The 21242-nt window shown below is 38.4% G+C and overlaps 2 protein-coding genes and 1 pseudogene across 3 annotated transcripts; all 3 read right to left on the reverse strand.

Annotated features, from left to right (window-relative positions):
* Nucleotides 1-208: 208 nt before the first annotated feature.
* Nucleotides 209-1109, reverse strand: LOC143720422 (C-C motif chemokine 4-like; annotated as a pseudogene). The gene is made up of 3 exons (XR_013196555.1): nucleotides 950-1109; nucleotides 615-737; nucleotides 209-503 (listed from the first exon to the last, which is right to left on the reverse strand). The product of XR_013196555.1 is annotated as a C-C motif chemokine 4-like (transcript).
* Nucleotides 1110-5209: 4100 nt separating this feature from the next.
* On the reverse strand, nucleotides 5210-6399 carry LOC143720423 (C-C motif chemokine 13-like). Its single transcript, XM_077209897.1, has 3 exons — nucleotides 6188-6399; nucleotides 5650-5773; nucleotides 5210-5538 (listed from the first exon to the last, which is right to left on the reverse strand). Exons 1-3 carry the CDS (start codon nucleotides 6249-6251, stop codon nucleotides 5322-5324), a joined length of 405 nt encoding a protein of 134 aa, XP_077066012.1. The 5' UTR covers nucleotides 6252-6399; the 3' UTR covers nucleotides 5210-5321.
* A 7098-nt stretch (nucleotides 6400-13497) lies between these two features.
* LOC143720424 (monocyte chemotactic protein 1B-like) lies at nucleotides 13498-14390 on the reverse strand. Its single transcript, XM_077209898.1, has 3 exons — nucleotides 14142-14390; nucleotides 13831-13954; nucleotides 13498-13719 (listed from the first exon to the last, which is right to left on the reverse strand). Exons 1-3 carry the CDS (start codon nucleotides 14203-14205, stop codon nucleotides 13623-13625), a joined length of 285 nt encoding a protein of 94 aa, XP_077066013.1. The 5' UTR covers nucleotides 14206-14390; the 3' UTR covers nucleotides 13498-13622.
* Between the last annotated feature and the right edge of the window lie 6852 nt (nucleotides 14391-21242).

Raw genomic sequence — 21242 nt, forward strand, 5'->3', positions numbered from 1 at the left:
ATATATATATATATATATATATATATATATATATATATATACATACATATGTTTATTAGGCTATATATACTAGACTTTTTTGTATTACCCATCTTTTACTTTAACTACTGACTTTGAATAAAAATAAAATAAGTTGAAATACCATGACTGCATTAAAAACATCACAACATTATAATCATTTATATTTTATTAAAAAATCTCTAATCACATAAGTTATATAAGTTACATCAGAAATAGTGGTCAGATTTACAATATAAAATGCAGAGTTCAAGTAGAAACAGTTTAGCTTGTTTTAGACAGTTGGGCTCTGAGTCTTTGCTGTAGTAGCAGTTGATGCAGCAGATGTTGTTGCAGCAGTTGTTGTTGTTGTTGCAGCAGTTGTTGTTGTTGTTCTATTAGCAGATGCAGCAGATGTTGTTCTTTTGTCCACTTTATCAACATGGCCGTTCACCCAGGTGGTTTCTGGATCTACATAGAACTCTCTACCTTTAAATGTCTGAAACCTGAGGGGAAAAGGACAAAAACAAGATTTAGATCAAAGTTTTTTAATGGAGTGTCTCATTCAGATTGACTTTGCAGTTTGAAAATGAAATAATGTCTAAGATGACACTTACACAATGGCTCGTCTGGCACAGCTGCTGCTGGTCCAGGAGTAAGACTTCACCAGTCTCACAGGAATCTTCACATTACTGAAGTCTCCACACAGTTTGATCGTGCAGCTTCAATTCCAATGGGCGCTGAAATATGAAGACAAATAGGCCTATCACAAATCTATGGGCAAATAGGCCCAAATCAAATAGGCCTATCCATGCAAAAAATAAGACAAAAGTTTTCAATTAGATAAATCAATATTTTCAAATCACCTAATGCAACAAATGAAACTAAACCTTCCATTAAAAAATCTGAAAAGAATTAATTTGATCTTAATTATCATTCAAAGAGTCCTCACCGCTTGAAGTCATCAGCACAGAGCAGAAGAGCACCAGGACCAGCAGAAACATCAGGCTTCTCATTCTTCAAGATGTTTGTTCACAATGACAGAAAGAGTCTTGTAGAGCTTGAAGATCTCAGAGCAGATGTGTCCAGAATAACGTCTGAGCTTCTTCTTATATACAGGTCCTTCTAAAAAAATTAGCATATTGTGATAAAGTTCATTATTTTCCATAATGTAATGATAAAAATTAAACTTTCATATATTTTAGATTCATTGCACAGCTACTGAAATATTTCAGGTCTTTTATTGTTTTAATACTGATGATTTTGGCATACAGCTCATGAAAACCCAAAATTCCTATCTCAAAAAATTAGCATATCATGAAAAGGGTCTCTAAACGAGCTATTAACCTAATCATCTGAATCAACTAATTAACTCTAAACACCTGCAAAAGATTCCTGAGGATTTTAAAAACTCCCAGCCTGTTTCATTACTCAAAACCGCAATCATGGGTAAGACTGCCGAACTGACTGCTGTCCAGAAGGCCATCATTGACACCCTCATGCAAGAGGGTAAGACACAGAAAGATATTTCTGAACAAATAGGCTGTTCCCAGAGTGCTGTATCAAGGCACCTCAGTGGGAAGTCTGTGGGAAGGAAAAAGTGTGGCAAAAAACGCTGCACAACGAGAAGAGGTGACCGGACCCTGAGGAAGATTGTGGAGAAGGACCGATTCCAGACCTTGGGGGACCTGCGGAAGCAGTGGACTGAGTCTGGAGTAGAAACATCCAGAGCCACCGTGCACAGGCGTGTGCAGGAAATGGGCTACAGGTGCCGCATTCCCCAGGTCAAGCCACTTTTGAACCAGAAACAGCGGCAGAAGCGCCTGACCTGGGCTACAGAGAAGCAGCACTGGACTGTTGCTCAGTGGTCCAAAGTACTTTTTTCGGATGAAAGCAAATTTTGCATGTCATTCGGAAATCAAGGTGCCAGAGTCTGGAGGAAGACTGGGGAGAAGGAAATGCCAAAATGCCTGAAGTCAAGTGTCAAGTACCCACAGTCAGTGACGGTCTGGGGTCCCATGTCAGCTGCTGGTGTTGGTCCACTGTGTTTTATCAAGGGCAGTGTCAATGCAGCTAGCTATCAGGATATTTTGGAAGACTTCATGCTTCCATCTGATTTCATTTTTCAGCACGACCTGGCACCTGCTCACAGTGAAAAAACCACTGGTAAATGGTTTACTGACCATGGTATTACTGTGCTCAATTGGCCTGCCAACTCTATTAAAACAATAAAAGACCTGACATATTTCAGTTGGTGTGCAATGAATCTAAAATATATGAAAGTTTAATTTTTATCATTACATTATGGAATATAATGAACTTTATCACAATATGTTAATTTTTTTAGAAGGACCTGTACATAGTAGGAGAGGAATTCTTCATAAAGACGTTCAGGTAAATACATTTCTGAGTATAACAATATTGATAGATGCAAGTTGTTTTTAGCTCTTCCTTTCCTTCATCCTTTTTCTGCTTTGTCGCTCATGTAAGAAAGTGGAAGGTACTTTACTTTCAGATTCATTGAAAACGTGTTTCAGAAAAACAACACACAACTTCCTCTTTTCAAGTCCGCTGTGCTCAGCATTATCCTGTATGGTCCTTCATGCTCTCCTATTTCTGACAGCAATAATCTATTTGTTAATCAATGTCCTCTTAGCAGCTTATCAAACAGAAAAATTCGCTCAATTCTTAAAGGGTTAGTTCACCCAAAAATGAAAATTCTGTCAGTAATTACTCACCCTCATGTTGTTCCAACCCCGTAAGACCTTCGTTCATCTTCGGAACACGAATTAAGATATTTTTGATGAAATCTGAGAGCTGGGTCACTCCTCCATACTAGTCCATAGGCTTTTTGAGGGATTGAACTTGCCGGCCTCGAAAAGTTATTAAAGACATCGTTAAAATAGTCCAAGTGACTACAGTGCCTCAATCTTAAGTTTATCAAACGACGAGAATACTTACGGGGTTGGAACAACATGAGGGTGAGTAATTACTGACAGAATTTTCATTTTTGGGTGAAGTATCCCTTTAATAGAGCTCAGATTTGTTTACCTGCTTGTGTAAGCTTTTGGAGTAACAAAGTTAATGATATTAAAATTGCTACCCAGTTATTTATAAACTTGCTAAATTTAATAATAGTATTTCCCTCATGTTCCCCATTTGTCATCAGTTTGAAGAGATAATGAATCATTTGTTTTGGGAATTGTGTGTATTTGCAAAGTACTTTGGGTTGACTTTTCAAACTTTGTTAAAAGTTTTTTTTTTTGTGATTCTGAAATTAGACCCTTCTCATTTCAAATTTGTAATTAATTTACTACTTTTCTTGCCAAATGTTATATTCACAAATGTACATTTTCAAAGAAAAATCCTTTTTTTATTTTCAAGAAAGAGTTTGATACGCATCTAAACTCCTTGAGGTACTCTAAAAACTCAACTGCACATTTAAGTGTTGAAATCAAGGTTAGTAATATCAGGGTAAGTAGTTCTCTTCAAATGAACGAGACCAGACAGTGAACAGTGGTGAAGTGAGTCCTTATGTAGTTGAAGTGATGATGAGGTGCAGGTGTGTGTGATCAGGAATGAGTGCAGGTGGGAACAGAGGAAAGGGATGGGAAATGTAGTGCAGGATCATGGCAGACCTGTAACTGTAAGACTATGTTATGGTGTAAAACATTTAAGCCTAATATTCTTTTTTTTAACCCTCGTTATTGTCTATTATTGTTCATTAGGCCCTACTCGTTATTGTTACATACTAAAAAGGATGTAATTGTCGCGTAAAAGCCAATAGAACCCATTATAATCACTGAGGCTCTCAACACTGATAAAGTATACAGATGCACGTTCAGTTTCTGACATTTTATAAAAACATTTACAGTCATAAATTATTTGTATGTTGTGAGGTATTGCTATGTCACTGTTGTCTAGAGGCAGCTTGCTGATATGAATGCATATGAATTCATATGAATGATATGAAAAATGAAATCTTCATCTCCATAAAGCTTTTCAGCAGATGGAAGCATGAAGTGCTCCAAAATATCCTGATAGCTAGCTGCATTGACCCTGCCCTTGATAAAACACAGTGGACCAACACCAGCAGCTGACATGGCACCCCAGACCATCACTGACTGTGGGTACTTGACACTGGACTTCAGGCGTTTTGGCATTTCCTTCTCCCCAGTCTTCCTCCAGACTCTGGCACCTTGATTTCCGAATGACATGCAAAATTTGCTTTCATCCGAAAAAAGTACTTTGGACCACTGAGCAACAGTCCAGTGCTGCTTCTCTGTAGCCCAGGTCAGGCGCTTCTGCCGCTGTTTCTGGTTCAAAAGTGGCTTGACCTGGGGAATGCGGCACCTGTAGCCCATTTCCTGCACACGCCTGTGCACGGTGGATCTGGATGTTTCTACTCCAGACTCAGTCCACTGCTTCCGCAGGTCCCCCAAGGTCTGGAATCGGTCCTTCTCCACAATCTTCCTCAGGGTCCGGTCACCTCTTCTTGTTGTGCAGCGTTTTTTGCCACACTTTTTCCTTCCCACAGACTTCCCACTGAGGTGCCTTGATACAGCACTCTGGGAACAGCCTATTTGTTCAGAAATTTCTTTCTGTGTCTTACCCTCTTGCTTGAGGGTGTCAATGATGGCCTTCTGGACAGCAGTCAGGTCGGCAGTCTTACCCATGATTGCGGTTTTGAGTAATGAAACAGGCTGGGAGTTTTTAAAAGCCTCAGGAATCTTTTGCAGGTGTTTAGAGTTAATTAGTTGATTCAGATGATTAGGTTAATAGCTCGTTTAGAGACCCTTTTCATGATATGCTAATTTTTTGAGATAGGAATTTTGGGTTTTCATGAGCTGTATGCCAAAATCCGCAGTATTAAAACAATAAAAGACCTGAAATGTTTCAGTTGGTGTGCAATGAATCTAAAATATATGAAAGTTTAATTTTTATCATTACATTATGGAAAATAATTAACTTTATCACAATATGCTAATTTTTTGAGAAGGACCTGTATATATATATATATATATATATATATATATATATATATATATATATATATATATATATATATATATATATATATATATATTAGGCTACACATACTAGACTTTTTTTGTATTACCCATCTTTTACTTTAACTACTGACTTTTAAATAAAAATAAAATAAGTTGAAATACCATGATTGCATTAAAAACATCACAACATTATAATCATTTATATTTTATTAAAAAATCTCTAATCACATAAGTTATATAAGTTACATCAGAAATAGTGGTCAGATTTACAATATAAAATGCAGAGTTCAAGTAGAAACAGTTTAGCTTGTTTTAGACAGTTGGGCTCTGAGTCTTTGCTGTAGTAGCAGTTGATGCAGCAGATGTTGTTGCAGCAGTTGTTGTTGTTGTTGTTGTTGCAGCAGTTGTTGTTGTTGTCCTATTAGCAGATGCAGCAGATGTTGTTCTTTTGTCCACTTTATCAACATGGCCGTTCACCCAGGTGGTTTCTGGATCTACACAGAACTCTCTACCTTTAAATGTCTGAAACCTGACGGGAAAAGGACAAAAACAAGATTTGTTTAAAAGTTTTTTAGTGGAGTGTCTCATTCAGATTGACTTTGCAGTTTGAAAATGAAATAATGTCTAAGATGACACTCACACAATGGCTCGTATGGGGCAGATGCTGCTGGTCCAGGAGTAAGACTTCACCAGTCTCACAGGAATCTTCACATTACTGAAGTCCATACAGCACTTTGATCGTGCCAATTCAATTGCACTGAGCGCTGAAATATGGAAGATAAATATGACTAAATTAGAATATTATGCAACAGTTTATATATTTCAGTAATTCAAATCAAAAGGTGAAACTAATATATTTAGTATATATAACTATATACATATGCATGATTATACTTTTCAGAGGGCCGACATTTCTGTATTTAAAATCCTTGTTTTTATTGATTTCATGTAATATTCAAATTTTCTGAGATTTTGAACGATATTCAGATTTTTCGAGTTTCACCTGTATATACCATGCTCATGCAAAAAAAAAAAAAGTTTTCAATTACTCCTGTTACTAACTTGTTACATAGTTTCTTTATTTTTAGATCACCTGATGCAACAAATGAAACTAAACCTAACAAAAATCATCTGAAAAGAATTAATTTGATCTTAATTATCATTCAAAGAGTCCTCACCGCTTGAAGTCATCAGCACAGAGCAGAAGAGCACCAGGGCCAACAGAAACATCAGGCTTCTCATTCTTCAAGATGTTTGTTCACAATGACAGAAAGAGTCTTGTAGAGCTTGAAGATCTCAGAGCAGATGTGTCCAGAATAACGTCTGAGCTCCTTCTTATATAGATAGTAGGAAAGAATTCCTCATAAAGACATTCATGTAAACCCATTTCTTAGTAACAACATTGTTAGATGCAAGTTGTTTTTAGTTCTTCCTTTTCCTTCATCCTTTTTCTGCTTTTGTAGTTCATGTAAAAAGTGGAAGGTACTTTTCTCTCAGATTCACTGAAAACGTGCTTCAGAAAAACAACACGACTTCCTGTTTTCAAGTCTGCTGTGCTCAGCATTAAAGGGATCATGACATGAGAAATCCAATTTGCCTTGATCTTTTGACAAATATGAGGTATTTGTACCATAAAAAATCCTGCAAGTTTTAGAGCTTAAAACGTCCTCAGTATGAAAAAAACTTGTATTTACTCAAACTCCGAAAAAAGCTAGTTTATATATTGCGGGATCTGTGACGGGTGACCAGATTGAAATCCGGGACCGGGGGGTGGGGGTGGTAGTGGCGTTTAGGCTATGGGTAGATTTCGGGACTGTCCCGAATTTTTCGGGGCGTCTGGTCACCCTACTGACGTCACACTGGCAAAAACATTTGCATATGACTGCCTCCAGAGCAAGACATTGACGAATACATCATCAAACAATAAGCCCTGCCAACTGTCTGGCGTTTAGTCACATAACGGCTGACATTTGCCTACACTGGATGTGAGCTTCGCATCAAAAGCAAATAAAACACATAGCTGAGGCTCTATACTTTCTAAAGTACTTCACGCTCTTGAGTCCGTCGACAACAGCACAAATGTAAGAGTGAAAGAACATTCTCTTTAAAGTGTCCAGTTTAAACAGCTCTTTTGCGTCTCTGTACTTCAGAAGGATCCCAATGTAGGAAACAAGTGGATGATTCCGGATCACGTTAAAGGATTATAAATTTGTTTGGAGCATTTTGTTTTGTAAACGAGGCGAGTGTAATAGAGAGTTCGCAAAGAAAACTTTGTTGAGAGATGAAGCAGCCAACTGTAGGCTATTGGATCTGACAGCAACTAAATCAAATTATTTCACAATGCTTTGTTTGTAATGACGGTCTTTCCGCATATATTTGTTTTGTACAAAAAACTTTATTGACATTATAAGAGAACCTGGAACATATTAAAATAAAATAAAAACTACATGTCATTACCCCTTAACACGTACTAAATCTGAAGATTTTATGATCAAATCTGAATTTTGCTATTACCAAATATTAGGTGCTAAACCTTGACCCCCTTATTCACAAAGTAACCCCAAAGCCCCTGAATAACTGGTTCAGGTGTTTGATTAAAGCTACTAAATCCACTATTGTTAAACTTCATATAGTCTAGAAGCAACAGTTAAACTGCTTCACAGAACTAAAATATGCAAATGTAATAACAAGGTTATAGTTTAACATTCACTTTAAAATGGTTTTTTTATTCAGACTAAAATGCATGTTTTTGCGGCGTGCATGTTAATCAATGAGTGCGTTCACACCGCGAGCAGGAGCAGCGCGTGAGCGTCAAGCAGGAGCGTCGCGTGAGCAGCAGTGAAGCGGGGGTTTCCTTTCAAGGGAACTCGAGCTGCGTTTGAGACGCGATGGGAACGCTCTGCGTGATTACGTCGTGAAGCACGTGTAAAATCAGTCCAATGGAAGCCCACTACGACATAGGTGACGTCATAGACCAGGAAACTATAAAGCAGCCCTGAAATCAGACCGTGACAGCTTCTGTACCTTCAGCAAGCAGTCTCTGTATATATGTCTTTGTCTATTTATTGTTGTCTGTCAAGCCCAATATATCTATCATTATTATGGCGAGCAAGCAAGATTATAGACTGTGTGTTGTTCCCTGCCCTCGTTATATACGGGTGGGGACACACACATCAGCTTTGTGTTGCTTGTTTGGGAGTGGAGCATGCTCAGTCAGTCCTCGAGGGGGCTGATTGTGAGCATTGTATGAGTCTATCTATGAAGACGCTCCGCTCTCGCCTATCGTTCTTTGAGGAGGACGGTACGGTTCGCGCTCCCCGCGCGGGTCCCGCTGTTGCCTAGACACGGCGGCGACTCGCATTTTGGGGTTCGAAAACGGATCTGACAGCGTGGGTTGGGACGGGAAAAGAAAAGAAAAAAAGAAGAAAAGGCAGATGTTTGATTTTTCAATAAATAGGCAGCTCATAACTCTGTTGAATAAAGAGGAGCTTTTAAAAGGAGGTTTTTCTGTTGCTAGTTAAATATTTACTGGACAGCTGAACATTATGAGAGTGAAAATAAAAAGAGTTTTATTAGATGAAGTGTATCTAAAAAAAAAAAAAAAAGGAACAGGAAAACTCTGTATCTCAGCCTCCTCGTCGGGGACTACTGGTTCTTCCCTATCTCCACACTGAGGTGTCGAGATCGTGGAATAAACCGGTTTCCATTTTATGTGTTTAATACCCAAACGTCTAACTAGAGTAATGTTATGGGTATTAAGTATCATGGTATGACAGTGCCTTGGATTATAGAGACGCTTGCGAGCTTTCTCTCTCCCGAGTCGGCGTCATCATTTTTAACCCCGACGTTACCCACCAGCCATCTTTAATAATAAATAAATTTTATTAGGCAGTACTGGTGGGTAAAGTATTTAAGGACATAGATGAATGTGAGGATGTCAGCATTGACTCTATTCGAGAATATATATATATATATGTTTATATGTATACGTTTTTCTAATATAAAAATAAAGAAAAAGAAAGATAAAAATGTCTGTTCTTCTGGACGCTCCGCTTTCAAGAAAACTAAACCTTTCAGCAGCGTTCCAGAGGTTTCTTCCTCACAAATCTATGTTCCTGAAACTGGCATAGAGTGCAAAGAAGAAGACCTGATGCCGAGGCTATCAGGCTTCTAAGGGTGGTCCCCTCCGGGGTAGGGAAGGTTTTGAGAAATCGTTTCTCCTAACGGCGCCCTCTGGGGTGCGACTCTCTGAGGAGGGTCGCAGCGCTGCCAGTTCGGTTGTTCCCTGCCGGTTCGCCGCTTCAGGGCGCCGACGTGTCAGCGTCCCCGTGCAATCCTCTGAGGAGGGTTGTAGAATGGTCAGTTCGGTTGTTCCCTGCCGGTTCGCCGCTTCAGGGCACCGAAATGATTGTTCAATCAAATCCAGAGGCCAGTCTCGAGAGACTGGTTCCCTTATCGGAATTTCTGGCAGCGTGGAAACTTCTGCCAAATATTTCTCTATGGGTCCTGCACATAATAGAAAAGGGTTACAGAATTCAGCTCGGTTCTCGTCCGCCCAGATTTCAGGGGGTCCTCCCTACGGTAGTGGACTCACAGCAGGCTCTGGTTATGGAGCATGAAGTACTGACACTTCTTCAAAAAGGAGCTATAGAAAGGGTTTCTCCTCCCAGCAGAGAGTCGGGATTTACAGCCGTTACTTCATTGTTCCAAAGAAGGATGGAGGGTTGCGTCCTATTCTAGATCTGCGCCATTTAAACAGCAGAGTTCAGAAACTCAAGTTCAGAATGCTTACACTCAAACAGATTGTATCACAGATTCAGTCCAAGGACTGGTTTGTCACAATAGACTTACACGTACTTCCAAGTATCTAACCATCCTCATCACAGGAAGTTCCTGAGGTTCGCTTTAAAAACGGGGGCGAAGCATAACAGTATCGGGTTCGTCCATTAGGCCTAGGTTTATCACCCCGCACCTTTACAAAATGCGTGGATGCAGCTCTGGCTCCTTTGAGACTCCAGGGCATTCGCGTATTATATTATATCGACGATTGGTTGATCCTAGCTCGATTTGAGCATATGGCAGTTCGGCATCGAGATGTCGTTCTGTCTCATTTAAAGATGTTGGGGTTGCCACTCAACGCCAAGAAGAGTGTGATCCTCCCAGCTCAGAGGACCACTTTTCTAGGTGTATTATGGGTTTATCTAGGCCAGTCACTCACTGTGAAACAGTTTCAGACTGTGGGTCTCATGGCAGCTGTGTCCAACGTACTTTTGGCCTTCTGTACATGAGACCCCTGCAGTGGTGGCTCTGGACCAAGGGGTTTTCTCCGAGGGGAAATCCGTTTTCGCATGATCAAGGTCACGCGGCTATGCCTACGTGCCTCGGTCATGTGGAAGAACCTTGGTTCCTTGCCCAGGCCCAGTGTTGGGGGTTTCTTGTCGACGCATAATGCTATCGACGGATGATTCCCTCACAAGTCGGGAGTGATCATAAGTGGTCGCTCGGCGGAGGGTCCGGACAACACACTGACGATCTCGTATATCAGAGCAGATATCCTGTTGAGGCAGGGGCTGAGGCCCGGGGAATGGAGACTTCACCCCGAGGTGGTGGAGCTCCTATGGGAGATCTTTGGTCAAGCTCAGGTCGATCTTTTCACATCATACGATACAACCCATTGTCCGCTATGGTTTTCCCTCACATATCCAGCTCCTCTCGGACTGGACGCTATGGTGCAGGTGTGGCCGAGGCTGCACCTGTACACATTCCCCACGATATCAATGCTCCCGGGAGTTCTGCTGGGGTGCGACTCTCTGAGGAGGGTCGCAGCGCTGCCAGTTCGGTTGTTCCCTGCCGGTTCGCCGCTGCAGGGCGCCGAGGTGTCAGCGTCCCCGTGCAATCCTCTGAGGAGGGTTGTAGAACGATCAGTTCGGTTGTTCCCTGCCGGTTCGCCGCTTCAGGGCACCGAAATGATTGTTCAATCAAATCCAGAGGCCAGTCACGAGAGACTGGTTCCCTTATCGGAATTTCTGGCAGCGTGGAAACTTCTGCCAAATATTTCTCTATGGGTCCTGCACATAATAGAAAAGGGTTAAACGGAGTTGTGGAAACGGTGGGCTTGGCCTCTGAGGGGGCCCAGCTCATAGAATCCAGTCTCTCGACTGAGGTCGTTGAGACCGTCCTTCAATCCAGAGCTCCTTCCACGAGAAACCGATGTACATTGAAATGGAAACTGTTCTCTACATGGCGTGGAGAACGTTTTTTAATCTTGTTAACTGCCCGGTTGGTACAGTTCTCGATTTCCTACAAGACCGTTTCTCTGCTGGATTATCTCCCTCCACCTTAAAGGTGTACGTAGCGGCTATATCTGCTTATCACCCCTCTCGGGGCTTCTTCTCTTGGGAGAGATCCTCTTATTATTTGTTTTCTCCGTGGTACATTGAGGCTCAGGCCTGCACTGCAATCTAAAGCACCGGCTTGGGATTTGGCCATTGTACTTGAGGGTCTGGCCTTGGCTCCCTTCGAGCCCATCTAGGAGGTTTCAGAAAAACTCCTCACTCTAAAGACTATATTTCTCCTTGCTATTTCATCTATCAAGAGAATTGGTGATTTACATGCTCTGTCGGTTGCTGCTTCATGTCTGGAATTTGCACCTGGTATGGTGAAAGCATTCCTCTACCCTAGACCGGGTTATATTCCTAAGGTCCCACTAAATGTTGGGGGCCCAATAGTGCGGCAGGCCTTTTATCCTCCACCCTTTAATACCCCAGATCAGGAACAGCTTAACCTGTTATGTCCAGTTCGGGCTTTAGATGCCTACGTTCACAGAGCTGCTCTGTGGCGTAAATCTGAGCAATTATTTGTTTGTTTTGGGTCACTCAAGAGAGGATGCCCTGCATCTAAACAGGTGATGAGTAAATGGATAGTCGAGGCTATTTCATTGGCTTATGAAGCGGCCGGACAGCCTTCACCTATGGCTGTGCGGGCCCATGGCGGCCTCTATGGCCTTAATTTCGGGAGTTTCCCTTCTTGACGTATGTAATGCGGCAGGATGGTCCTCTCCGCATACATTTGTCAGGTTTTATGACCTTGACCTCTCCACTCCTGGGGCGAGGTTGCTTGCTTCTTAGTGTGCGCAGGACTTCACACAGAACGGGCATTTGTCACTATGGCGTAGTGGGTATGGGGTTCCCATCGCGTCTCAAACGCAGCTCGAGTTCCCTTGAAAGGGAACGTCTCAGGTTACGTATGTAACCCTGGTTCCCTGATAGGGAACGAGACGCTGCGTTTGCCTGCCATACTTCCTGCATGCCCTGATCGACTTGCTTCAGGTTTTTCAGAAGCTGTCGCGGTCTGATTTCAGGGCTGCTTTATAGTTTCCTGTCGTAGTGGGCTTCCATTGGACTGATTTTAAACATGCTTCACGACGTAATCACGCAGAGCTTCCCATCGCGTCTCAAACGCAGCGTCTCGTTCCCTATCAGGGAACCAGGGTTACATACGTAACCTGAGACGTTTCGGCTTCGAGTCTATTTTTGCTGCGCTGCTCACGCTCAATTAAAGTGAAAGCACACTTTTGATGGACAAAATTAATATGATTTCACACAAAAAGTGCCCAAAACGCATAGAATTTGCATGTCTAGTGTGTTTTAACAAGAATTGCAGTATGTCAGAAAAGGAAATGAAGACTAACGTAAAGAAAATAAAATTTAATAGAAAACGTAGGCTACCCATTAAACTTGTTTTTTAATTATTCAGTTTGGGCTTTGAACAAACTTCAAATGTGTTTATGACCACCAACTTCTAAAAAAAAAAATTTCAAAAGTCTTTGTAAAGAAATGCTTGCTTATATGTATAGCCTTATATGTAGCCTGGGAGCCGCTGTTGTGACGCTGTACAAACGCTTCCATTGTGAATACTCGCGCGCGTCTGCAGCTGCAGTGACGATGTAGTTGCGCTGACGTGCTGCTCACGTGCCGCTCATGCTTGCGGTGTGAAACGGCCGTTACACATACAGATTTGGGTTTCAGCAACAGTTGACAAGATTTTTAGTATGGTTTTATTATTATTCATAATATTTTAAGATTCTTTCTCACTGAAAGCCTATCACACTAAAAACTGTAAAAGTAAAATGGAAGTAAAAGACTGCATACAGTACCAGGAAGGGCACATTATATCTGTAGATATTTAATTTGGTTAATTCTATTAATATCAAGTATATCGTATTTTAGTACTTACAAGGGAAATGTGTTGTTTGAACATTTGTTTCTTGTGAACAATTTTTGTTAAAATTTGTCAGTTGACAATTCATGTTAGCCTGAATAAAATAATTAATACAATTTAATACATATTTTTTAATACATATAGTTTAATACATATACTTTGCTTTTTACATCTAGATCCACCAGATATATGATTTAATTAAAAAGTTGAATTTCAAAATGTGTGCAATAGTGGATAAAAACAATACTGCATGACGATTGAAATGATAATTTAGATTTTATTAAAACAACGTTCCAATCACATAAGTTATTCTGTAAATAAAATAGTTTTATATACAAAGCAGCAATATACAGTATGAAATGCAGAGTTCACATAGAAAGAGTGTAACTTGTTTTAGACTCTTGTTCTCTTGTTCACTTTATCAACATGGCCGTTCACCCAGGTGGTTTCTGGATCTACACAGAACTCTCTACCTGCAAATGTCTGAAACCTGAGGGGAAAAGGACAAAAACAAGATTTAGATCAAAGTTTTTTAATGGAGTGTCTCATTCAGATTGACTTTGCAGTTTGAAAATGAAATAATGTCTAAGATGACACTTACACAATGGCTCGTCTGGCACAGCTGCTGCTGGTCCAGGAGTAAGACTTCACCAGTCTCACAGGAATCTTCACATTACTGAACTCCCAACAGCAGTTTGATCGTGCAGCTTCAATTCCAATGGGCGCTGAAATATGAAGACAAATAGGCCTATCACAAATCTATACATTCCCATGCAAAAAATAAGACAAAAGTTTTCAATTAGATAAATCAATATTTTCAAATCACCTAAGGCAACAAATGAAACTAAACCTTCCATTAAAAAATCTGAAAAGAATTAATTTGATCTTAATTATCATTCAAAGAGTCCTCACCGCTTGAAGTCATCAGCACAGAGCAGAAGAGCACCAGGGCCAGCAGAAACATCAGGCTTCTCATTCTTCAAGATGTTTGTTCACAAGTACAGAAAGAGTCTTGTAGAGCTTGAAGATCTCAGAGCAGATGTGTCCAGAATAACGTCTGAGCTCCTTCTTATATACATAGTAGGAGAGGAATTCTTCACAAAGACGTTCGGGTAAATCCATTTCTGAGTATAACAATATTGACAGATGCAAGTTGTTTTTAGCTCTTCCTTTCCTTCATCCTTTTTCTGCTTTGTCACTCATGTAAGAAGGTACTTTTCTTTCAGATTCGCTGAAAACGTGCTTCAGGAAAGCAACACACGGCTTCCTCTTTTCAGGCCTTTCTCACCATTAAATGTAGGCTTCTAAATCTAAAGATTTTATGATCAAATCTGAATCTGAATGAAGGTATTTGATTAAAGCTACTAAATCCACTATTGTTAAACTCACAGTTAGCACAAACAATTGTTTAGTGACTTTTCATAGTCTAATAGAGAAGCAACAGTTGAACTGCTTCACAGAACTGAAATATGACTAAGAAATGACATGAAAAGAGGAAGCTTTTCTTGTATTGACAGTATAAGAATAAAAGGTGGGATTTACTTCTAAAACAATTCACATTTTCTGACTAAAAGAAGACATTGCAGAAACTTCGGTAACACTTTATGATAAGTATACAGTAATAGTACAAATCATTAACAAATTATTAGTTTATAGTTAATTCATTAATATATTGTAGTCTCTACATTGTTAATGTATTAAAAGGCAATCAAAAAGTGAGGTATTTATTCATTGTCACTCAAATTAACACAATTATTGTTTAATTAGCTCGTAATAAAGGAAATGTTAATTGATTATTAGGACTAAATAGTTCTCACTGTAGATTAGGTCACGGAAAATGTCATTAAGTGCCTTAAACCAAGCTTCATTAGATATTATTATTATTTTAAGGAACACTTACTGTAATACACTTAACACTTAATGCAATTAATCTAATAAAGGTTTGTTTAAAGCACTTAATTATTGACACTTTCCCATTTTCAGTGACCTTAACTGAGAACTATTTATAGTTAAGTTAACAAAGCATAAAAAAAAACATTATCTAACTCTTTACATGAGCTAATTAAACAATAATAATTGTGTTAATTAGAGTGACAATGAATGAATAACTGATTATTTGTATATAGCCTATTAATATATTAACAATGTAGAGACTACAGTATATTAACTATAAACATAGTTACCTTATATTACCCAGTACTTTCTTAGGTAAGTACGCTGTAAGTGCACATACTGCAAAATAAAGTTCAACCATAGTATGGTTTTATTGTCTATAATATTTTGAGAAAACTTTACATAATAATGTAGCCTAGTTCTATAATCTTTCTCACTGAAAAGCCTATCAGATTAAAAACTTCCACACAAAATGGCAGAACAGTACCAGGAAGGACATCTACAAGTATATCTACTGAAGATATTTTATTTTGTTAATTCTATTAATATCAAGTATATAGTATTTTTAGTACTTACAAGAAGGGAAATGTGTTGTTTAAACAGATTTGTTAGTCAGTTTCAGAAAATTAATGTTAGCCTGACTGAGATACTTAATACAAATACGTTGTTTCTTAACATCCACCAGATATACAGACTTAAATTTAAATAAAGTTTATTTGCAAAATGTGTGCAATAGAGGATAAAACGATTCAGCATGAGGATTAAAATTATAATTTATATTTTATTAAAACAACTGACTCCAAACACATAAATGATTCTGTAAATAAAATATTTTATATACACAACAGCACAATGAAATGCACAGTTCACATAGAAAGAGTGTAACTTGTTTTAGACTCTTGTTCTCTTGTTCACTTTATCCACATGGCTGTTCACCCAGGTGGTTTCTGGATCTATACAGAACTCTCTACCTGCAAATGTCTGAAACCTGAGGGGAAAAGGACAAAAACAAGATTTGGATTAAAGTTTTTTAGTGGAGTGTCTAATTCAGATTGACTTTGCAGTTTGAAAATGAAATAATGTCTAAGATGTATACCTCTGTTATAAATAATTCACAAATTTCCCCTATAAGAATTGATTTACAAAATATTAATATTCTATGCATGTTGTTATGGTTTAGCATGTGACAAGCAAGTGTACCAAGTGGAGTGATGATGTGTCTTTGCAAAGGCTAAATGGTCGCAACAAATAAAGTGTCAAACTTATATTTTTCATGATCAAAAATTACCACCATTGAAAATGAAAGGGAAACAATAGAAAACATATGAAAATACAAAACAATGCAGCTTGTTTTTAATCGTTAAATTAATTAAATATGTTGGATAATTTCCATGCTTTCTTCATAGGACTACAAAGGCGCCGGAATAAAAAAAATAAAAAAATAATGATGGGCAAGGATAAATTAATACTAAACCAACTGACTGGGCTCAGAACAGATTTCCTAACAACAACGTGATTGAAAAAAAAAACATCGACTGATTGAGTAACGAACGCACTTCGAACACTAAAGTTCACTAAATCACGGACACAGTTTTCGTTTTAATAATCATTTAACCTTTACATAATTTTAGCATGAACAGATATAGACTACATTAGGTCATGTCAACAGAATTAGCTACATAATAGCCTACTATTCAATGTCGCTGGAGAAAGAATTACTTTTGTCATTTTAAAAAAACTCGAACATTAACCCACCTTCCAAAAACTTAACAGATGGATCCTTCAATCTCACCAACGCCACGGTTTATATTCACAATCCATTGCAATAGCCTAGTCAAAGTATCATTCCATTTAAAACGTGTTTTTTATTCTGAAATACCCAAATTTCACTTTTAAGAGTATGAAAAATTAAGAAGCAGGAATCGTGTCCACTCCGTCACCGCTGGTCTGATGGAATGAGGAAGCCAGGACAGATCTCAGCGTTCATCAACATGCCAAAATAAAGTAGCCTATAGCTTGTCCACACAAAAGTCACTACACAGTCAGCATTTCACAACTCCACACTGAACTGAGAAAATAATCCCGTTACTTCTGTTAACTGAGCCACGAACAATTTACACAATTGTGTAGCCTACATATTTTGTGTGCCTTTCACTGATGTGTTATAGGCTGTATATGTGTTATAAAAAAGTCTGAGCACATTATTATATTCGAGATATATGCCTAGGCTACGATATAGGCCTGTACTTTTCTCCAAAATACATTCTTGTAAATCCCTTTCCGAGTAGCTTAAATATAGGCTGTAGCCTATATATATATATATATATATATTTTTTTTTTTTTTTAACACATCCCTTTTCTGCTTTGTCACTCATGTGAGAAGGCGAAAATTACTTTTCTTTTAGATTAGTAGAAAGTGCACTTCAGGAAATCAACACACGGCTTCTTCATTTTCAGTCCTGTAATGCTGCCGCCGGCTTCAAAGCTAAAATGCATGTTTGAGCCGTTTTAACTGAAAGCAACTAACACTCACAGATTTTAAAATATATCAGTGCCATTGTTTTATCTCAAGATGCACACCACTAATGTTTTTTTAAGGCACATTTATAAAAGCCACTTAAATTCACTAACTGAACTAAAAGGCATAATCCTGGCTTAATTTGCATCACATTTATTCATTTTGCACATGCGTTTATCCAAAGCAACTTAATCTAAGTCCTCTCTGTGTGAAACCGGGTCTATACAATAAATCAGAAGATCTTCATGATCATATCTGAATTCTTACCAAAACTCATGCTCTAAAGAACACAACCATTTCTTCTTGTTTAGTTGCTTTTCTTAATAGAGAAGCTAGAATTATTCAGACAGTTAAACTGGTGAAATAAAATCTACAAATGTAAAAAGTGAAGCTTTTCTTTCACTTGTTAGCTTTTACTTTACATTTACTTTACAATTTTATTTTTATGTCAAACTAAAATAATAAGTGTCTGGACCTTTCTGAAGATCAATCCAGACATCTGCAGGGTCCTTCAGCGTCCACAAGACCTGTGTGTTCCTCTGTAGCTATTTCATTACAAATTGGAATTTTGTAATCTTACAATGACCGAACAGAAGCATTGCACACAAATGTTTGGTATGGCATTATCTAAATACTTTGCAGGCCTACATTTTTACATGTTTTATATGTAGCCTAGCACCCTTCTCTACCATCTTTCCCAATGAAAGCCCATCAGACTGAAAACTTGTATCAGTAGGTGGCAGTAGATGACTGCAGAACACTGCCAGGTGCAATAGGCCACTGTATATCAAAAGCTTACTATGCTCATTTTGTTCTTTAATTGTATTAATGATTTACAACAGTTACAGCATTTTCGTATTTATATTTGCCTTCAGTGGTTTTAGTCATATTTAGATAATTCACATAAATCTCAATGAGATATTTAAAAGTCAAAATCATAAAAATAAATTAAAATCCACCACCAGATGTCAGCCGAGAACTCTTCTTATTTAGGATCTGCCAGTATGAAAGAAACTGTTTCTCTTACCCATTGTACTTCCCAAAACCATGCGTATCTCTCCAGACACATTTATCATATTAGCTTTTTTAAAGAGGCTGAAATCCACTCCATTGTTAAGGTATTTTATTTGCATACAAACCGTTTAAAACTTTCAGCATTTCACGAAGCTTAACTCATAGTCTGTCAAAAGAGTTTACGACGGCTAACTATTAGCCAACTATAGTTTGACTCTGAACTACATTTTTAGTTCATAAATTAAAATTAATTGTAGGCTACAAGTACAGTAGCCTTTATGACTCTGTATCTCTGTATTGATTTTTAATGACTTTGCAATGTAAACGATATAATGTAGTTATGCATGTAAAGTATGTAGATATTACACATTTTATACTACTAGTGACCAGACTTGAAATCTCAAGAGTCCATGTCCAGTAAAAGTTTGAAAATGCTTAAGGCCAAACGATGTGCCTATATTGCTGAGAGGGGAATAAAAAGTATGATTATGATTAATAAGCCATCAAAATTAGCCAGTCAGAGACCTCTGTTGTTTCTCAGAGGCTTAATCCTACATAGTTTTAGTCTTAATATTAATGTTCTGGCCACTGCCTCTACATGGTCAAATCATACAGATACACACACAGTATCTGGATCTAAAATAGACAGTGCCACTTCCTTGTACCAACATGACGTTTGTTTGCAGGGAGAAAAGAGAACTAAGTCTGGTTATATTTGAAGAGACACCTTCTCAAGTTCAACAGTGAAATACACATGACCACAAACCAGTGGGGTTGAAAATGATCACTCACTGTACGTCAGACTCAAACTTTCCATCAGTTGTACACATACAGTACATACACACGTATCAGTGGTACTGAACACATTGTATCTCGTGCTAGAATGACGAGTTGTCTAGCAGTAGTGAAAGCAATTATGATGTAAACAGATCTTGCCTTGTTTTATTTTTCCTGTGTGTTTCATAAGGTGTTAATAGCAGTGTTTAGGTCCTGTCAAACCAGTGTTGATAACTATAATGATAATGATTACGTTTTAATAATCTTTCTAACTCTTTGAGATTTGCGGAGTCCACATCAAAACTATAACAATAACAACTCAGAGGAACGATATCGTTGTAATCACTTTCAGAAAGTTTTTTTTTCCAGCTGATGAATGATAAACGCATTGTGAGCCAACATGAATCCATACTGCTTTAAAGAGCTCAAGCTTTTAAAGGGGCATTCGGCAACTCTATCTATTTCTTCTTTGATTTTCACTTTTGTTGTCGCATGTTTTGTCAACGAGCTCCCCCTACAGCTGTGAGGCGTATATTTCACAACAATGTTGTAAGAAAACGTACTCGGTTACATACGTAACAGGGCTCGCAAAATCGCTAGCCCGACGTCCCGGGGCTATTGTGTTTTCAAGTCGGGCTACCAAAATGCACAACCAGCCTGCCCGACGGGCTATCTGAAATAGTGTAATCAAATTCCCCTAAACTTCTGCCTCGCCCCCCTAAAAATGTGGGATTATGTGTAAGCTACACAAATTCGTGTTCGCTTCAGTCTTGTTATAATCAGGTTCAGCGCGTTAATCTTCAATCCACAGCTGCGCGCGAGCAGAGTGCACGTCAGAAAAAGAGGACAGGGTGTGTGTCTGTGTGTGTGTTTATATTAGCCTCATTGGTCTGTCACTGCTCATGTCAGAATATTTGAGATGACCAATCAAATCAAAGATGACCAATCAAATAGGCGGACTATATCTTCACAGAAGCTGCTGAGCGCGAATTTTACCAGAGTGACTGACGCTTCAGTCTATGGTCGTCAAGTGCGAGATAACATGCAAGTAGCTAAACTAAACATTTCATATTTGACAGTTTTTTTAGGTCATAAATGTTAAACGAATGACAAAAATAATCAGGCAAACTAATATACTGAAAATAGGCTTATGTAACGTGATTCATGTTGGCCTAATGTTATAATTAGTTTACTGTCATTGTGAGGTGACAAGAAACATTAAAGCTGTTTGCATCATGTTAGGCACAAGATTAATAATGAATGTGTACATGTTGAGAATTAATATAATACAATTTGTAGCCTTCAGTAAATTAAAAAAGTTCATTTTTAGGAGGGGAAGAGACCAGGGCAAAATGAGGAGACAGAGAAAAAGAAAGAGTGATGGAGATGAGAGAGCAGGTTGACAAATAATCTACTGCCACTGACATGGTTTTAAAGCTATTTCTTATCCTTTTTTGGCCTTCAAATGTCTTGAAATGCACATATAAGAGAAATGAAAAATTTGAACCCCCTGACAACCTTAAATTTGGGACCTCTTTGATTATAAAGCCCTGTCTACGGCCCTGTGTTAGGAATAAGATCAATAATGAGAATATAAATGTGTGTATATTGTGAATGAATTTAATAAACTTATTTAGGCTACCTAGCTTTCCTAGTAGCTTTCAGTAAATTAACGCGTCTGAGAAAATGATTCATACATCAACCTATCAGTTGACCCCGTGTTTACTTTCTTCACTGGCATAAGGAGAGAAAAATAATCAGCTGCATGACATTTTTTTAAAGTTATTGTTATCCAATTTTTTGGGATATGT

The sequence above is a fragment of the Siphateles boraxobius genome, unplaced genomic scaffold (assembly GCF_051911475.1).
Source record: "Siphateles boraxobius isolate OS27281-9 unplaced genomic scaffold, OSU_SipBor_1 65, whole genome shotgun sequence".
In the NCBI taxonomy this organism is placed as follows: Eukaryota; Metazoa; Chordata; class Actinopteri; order Cypriniformes; family Leuciscidae; genus Siphateles; species Siphateles boraxobius.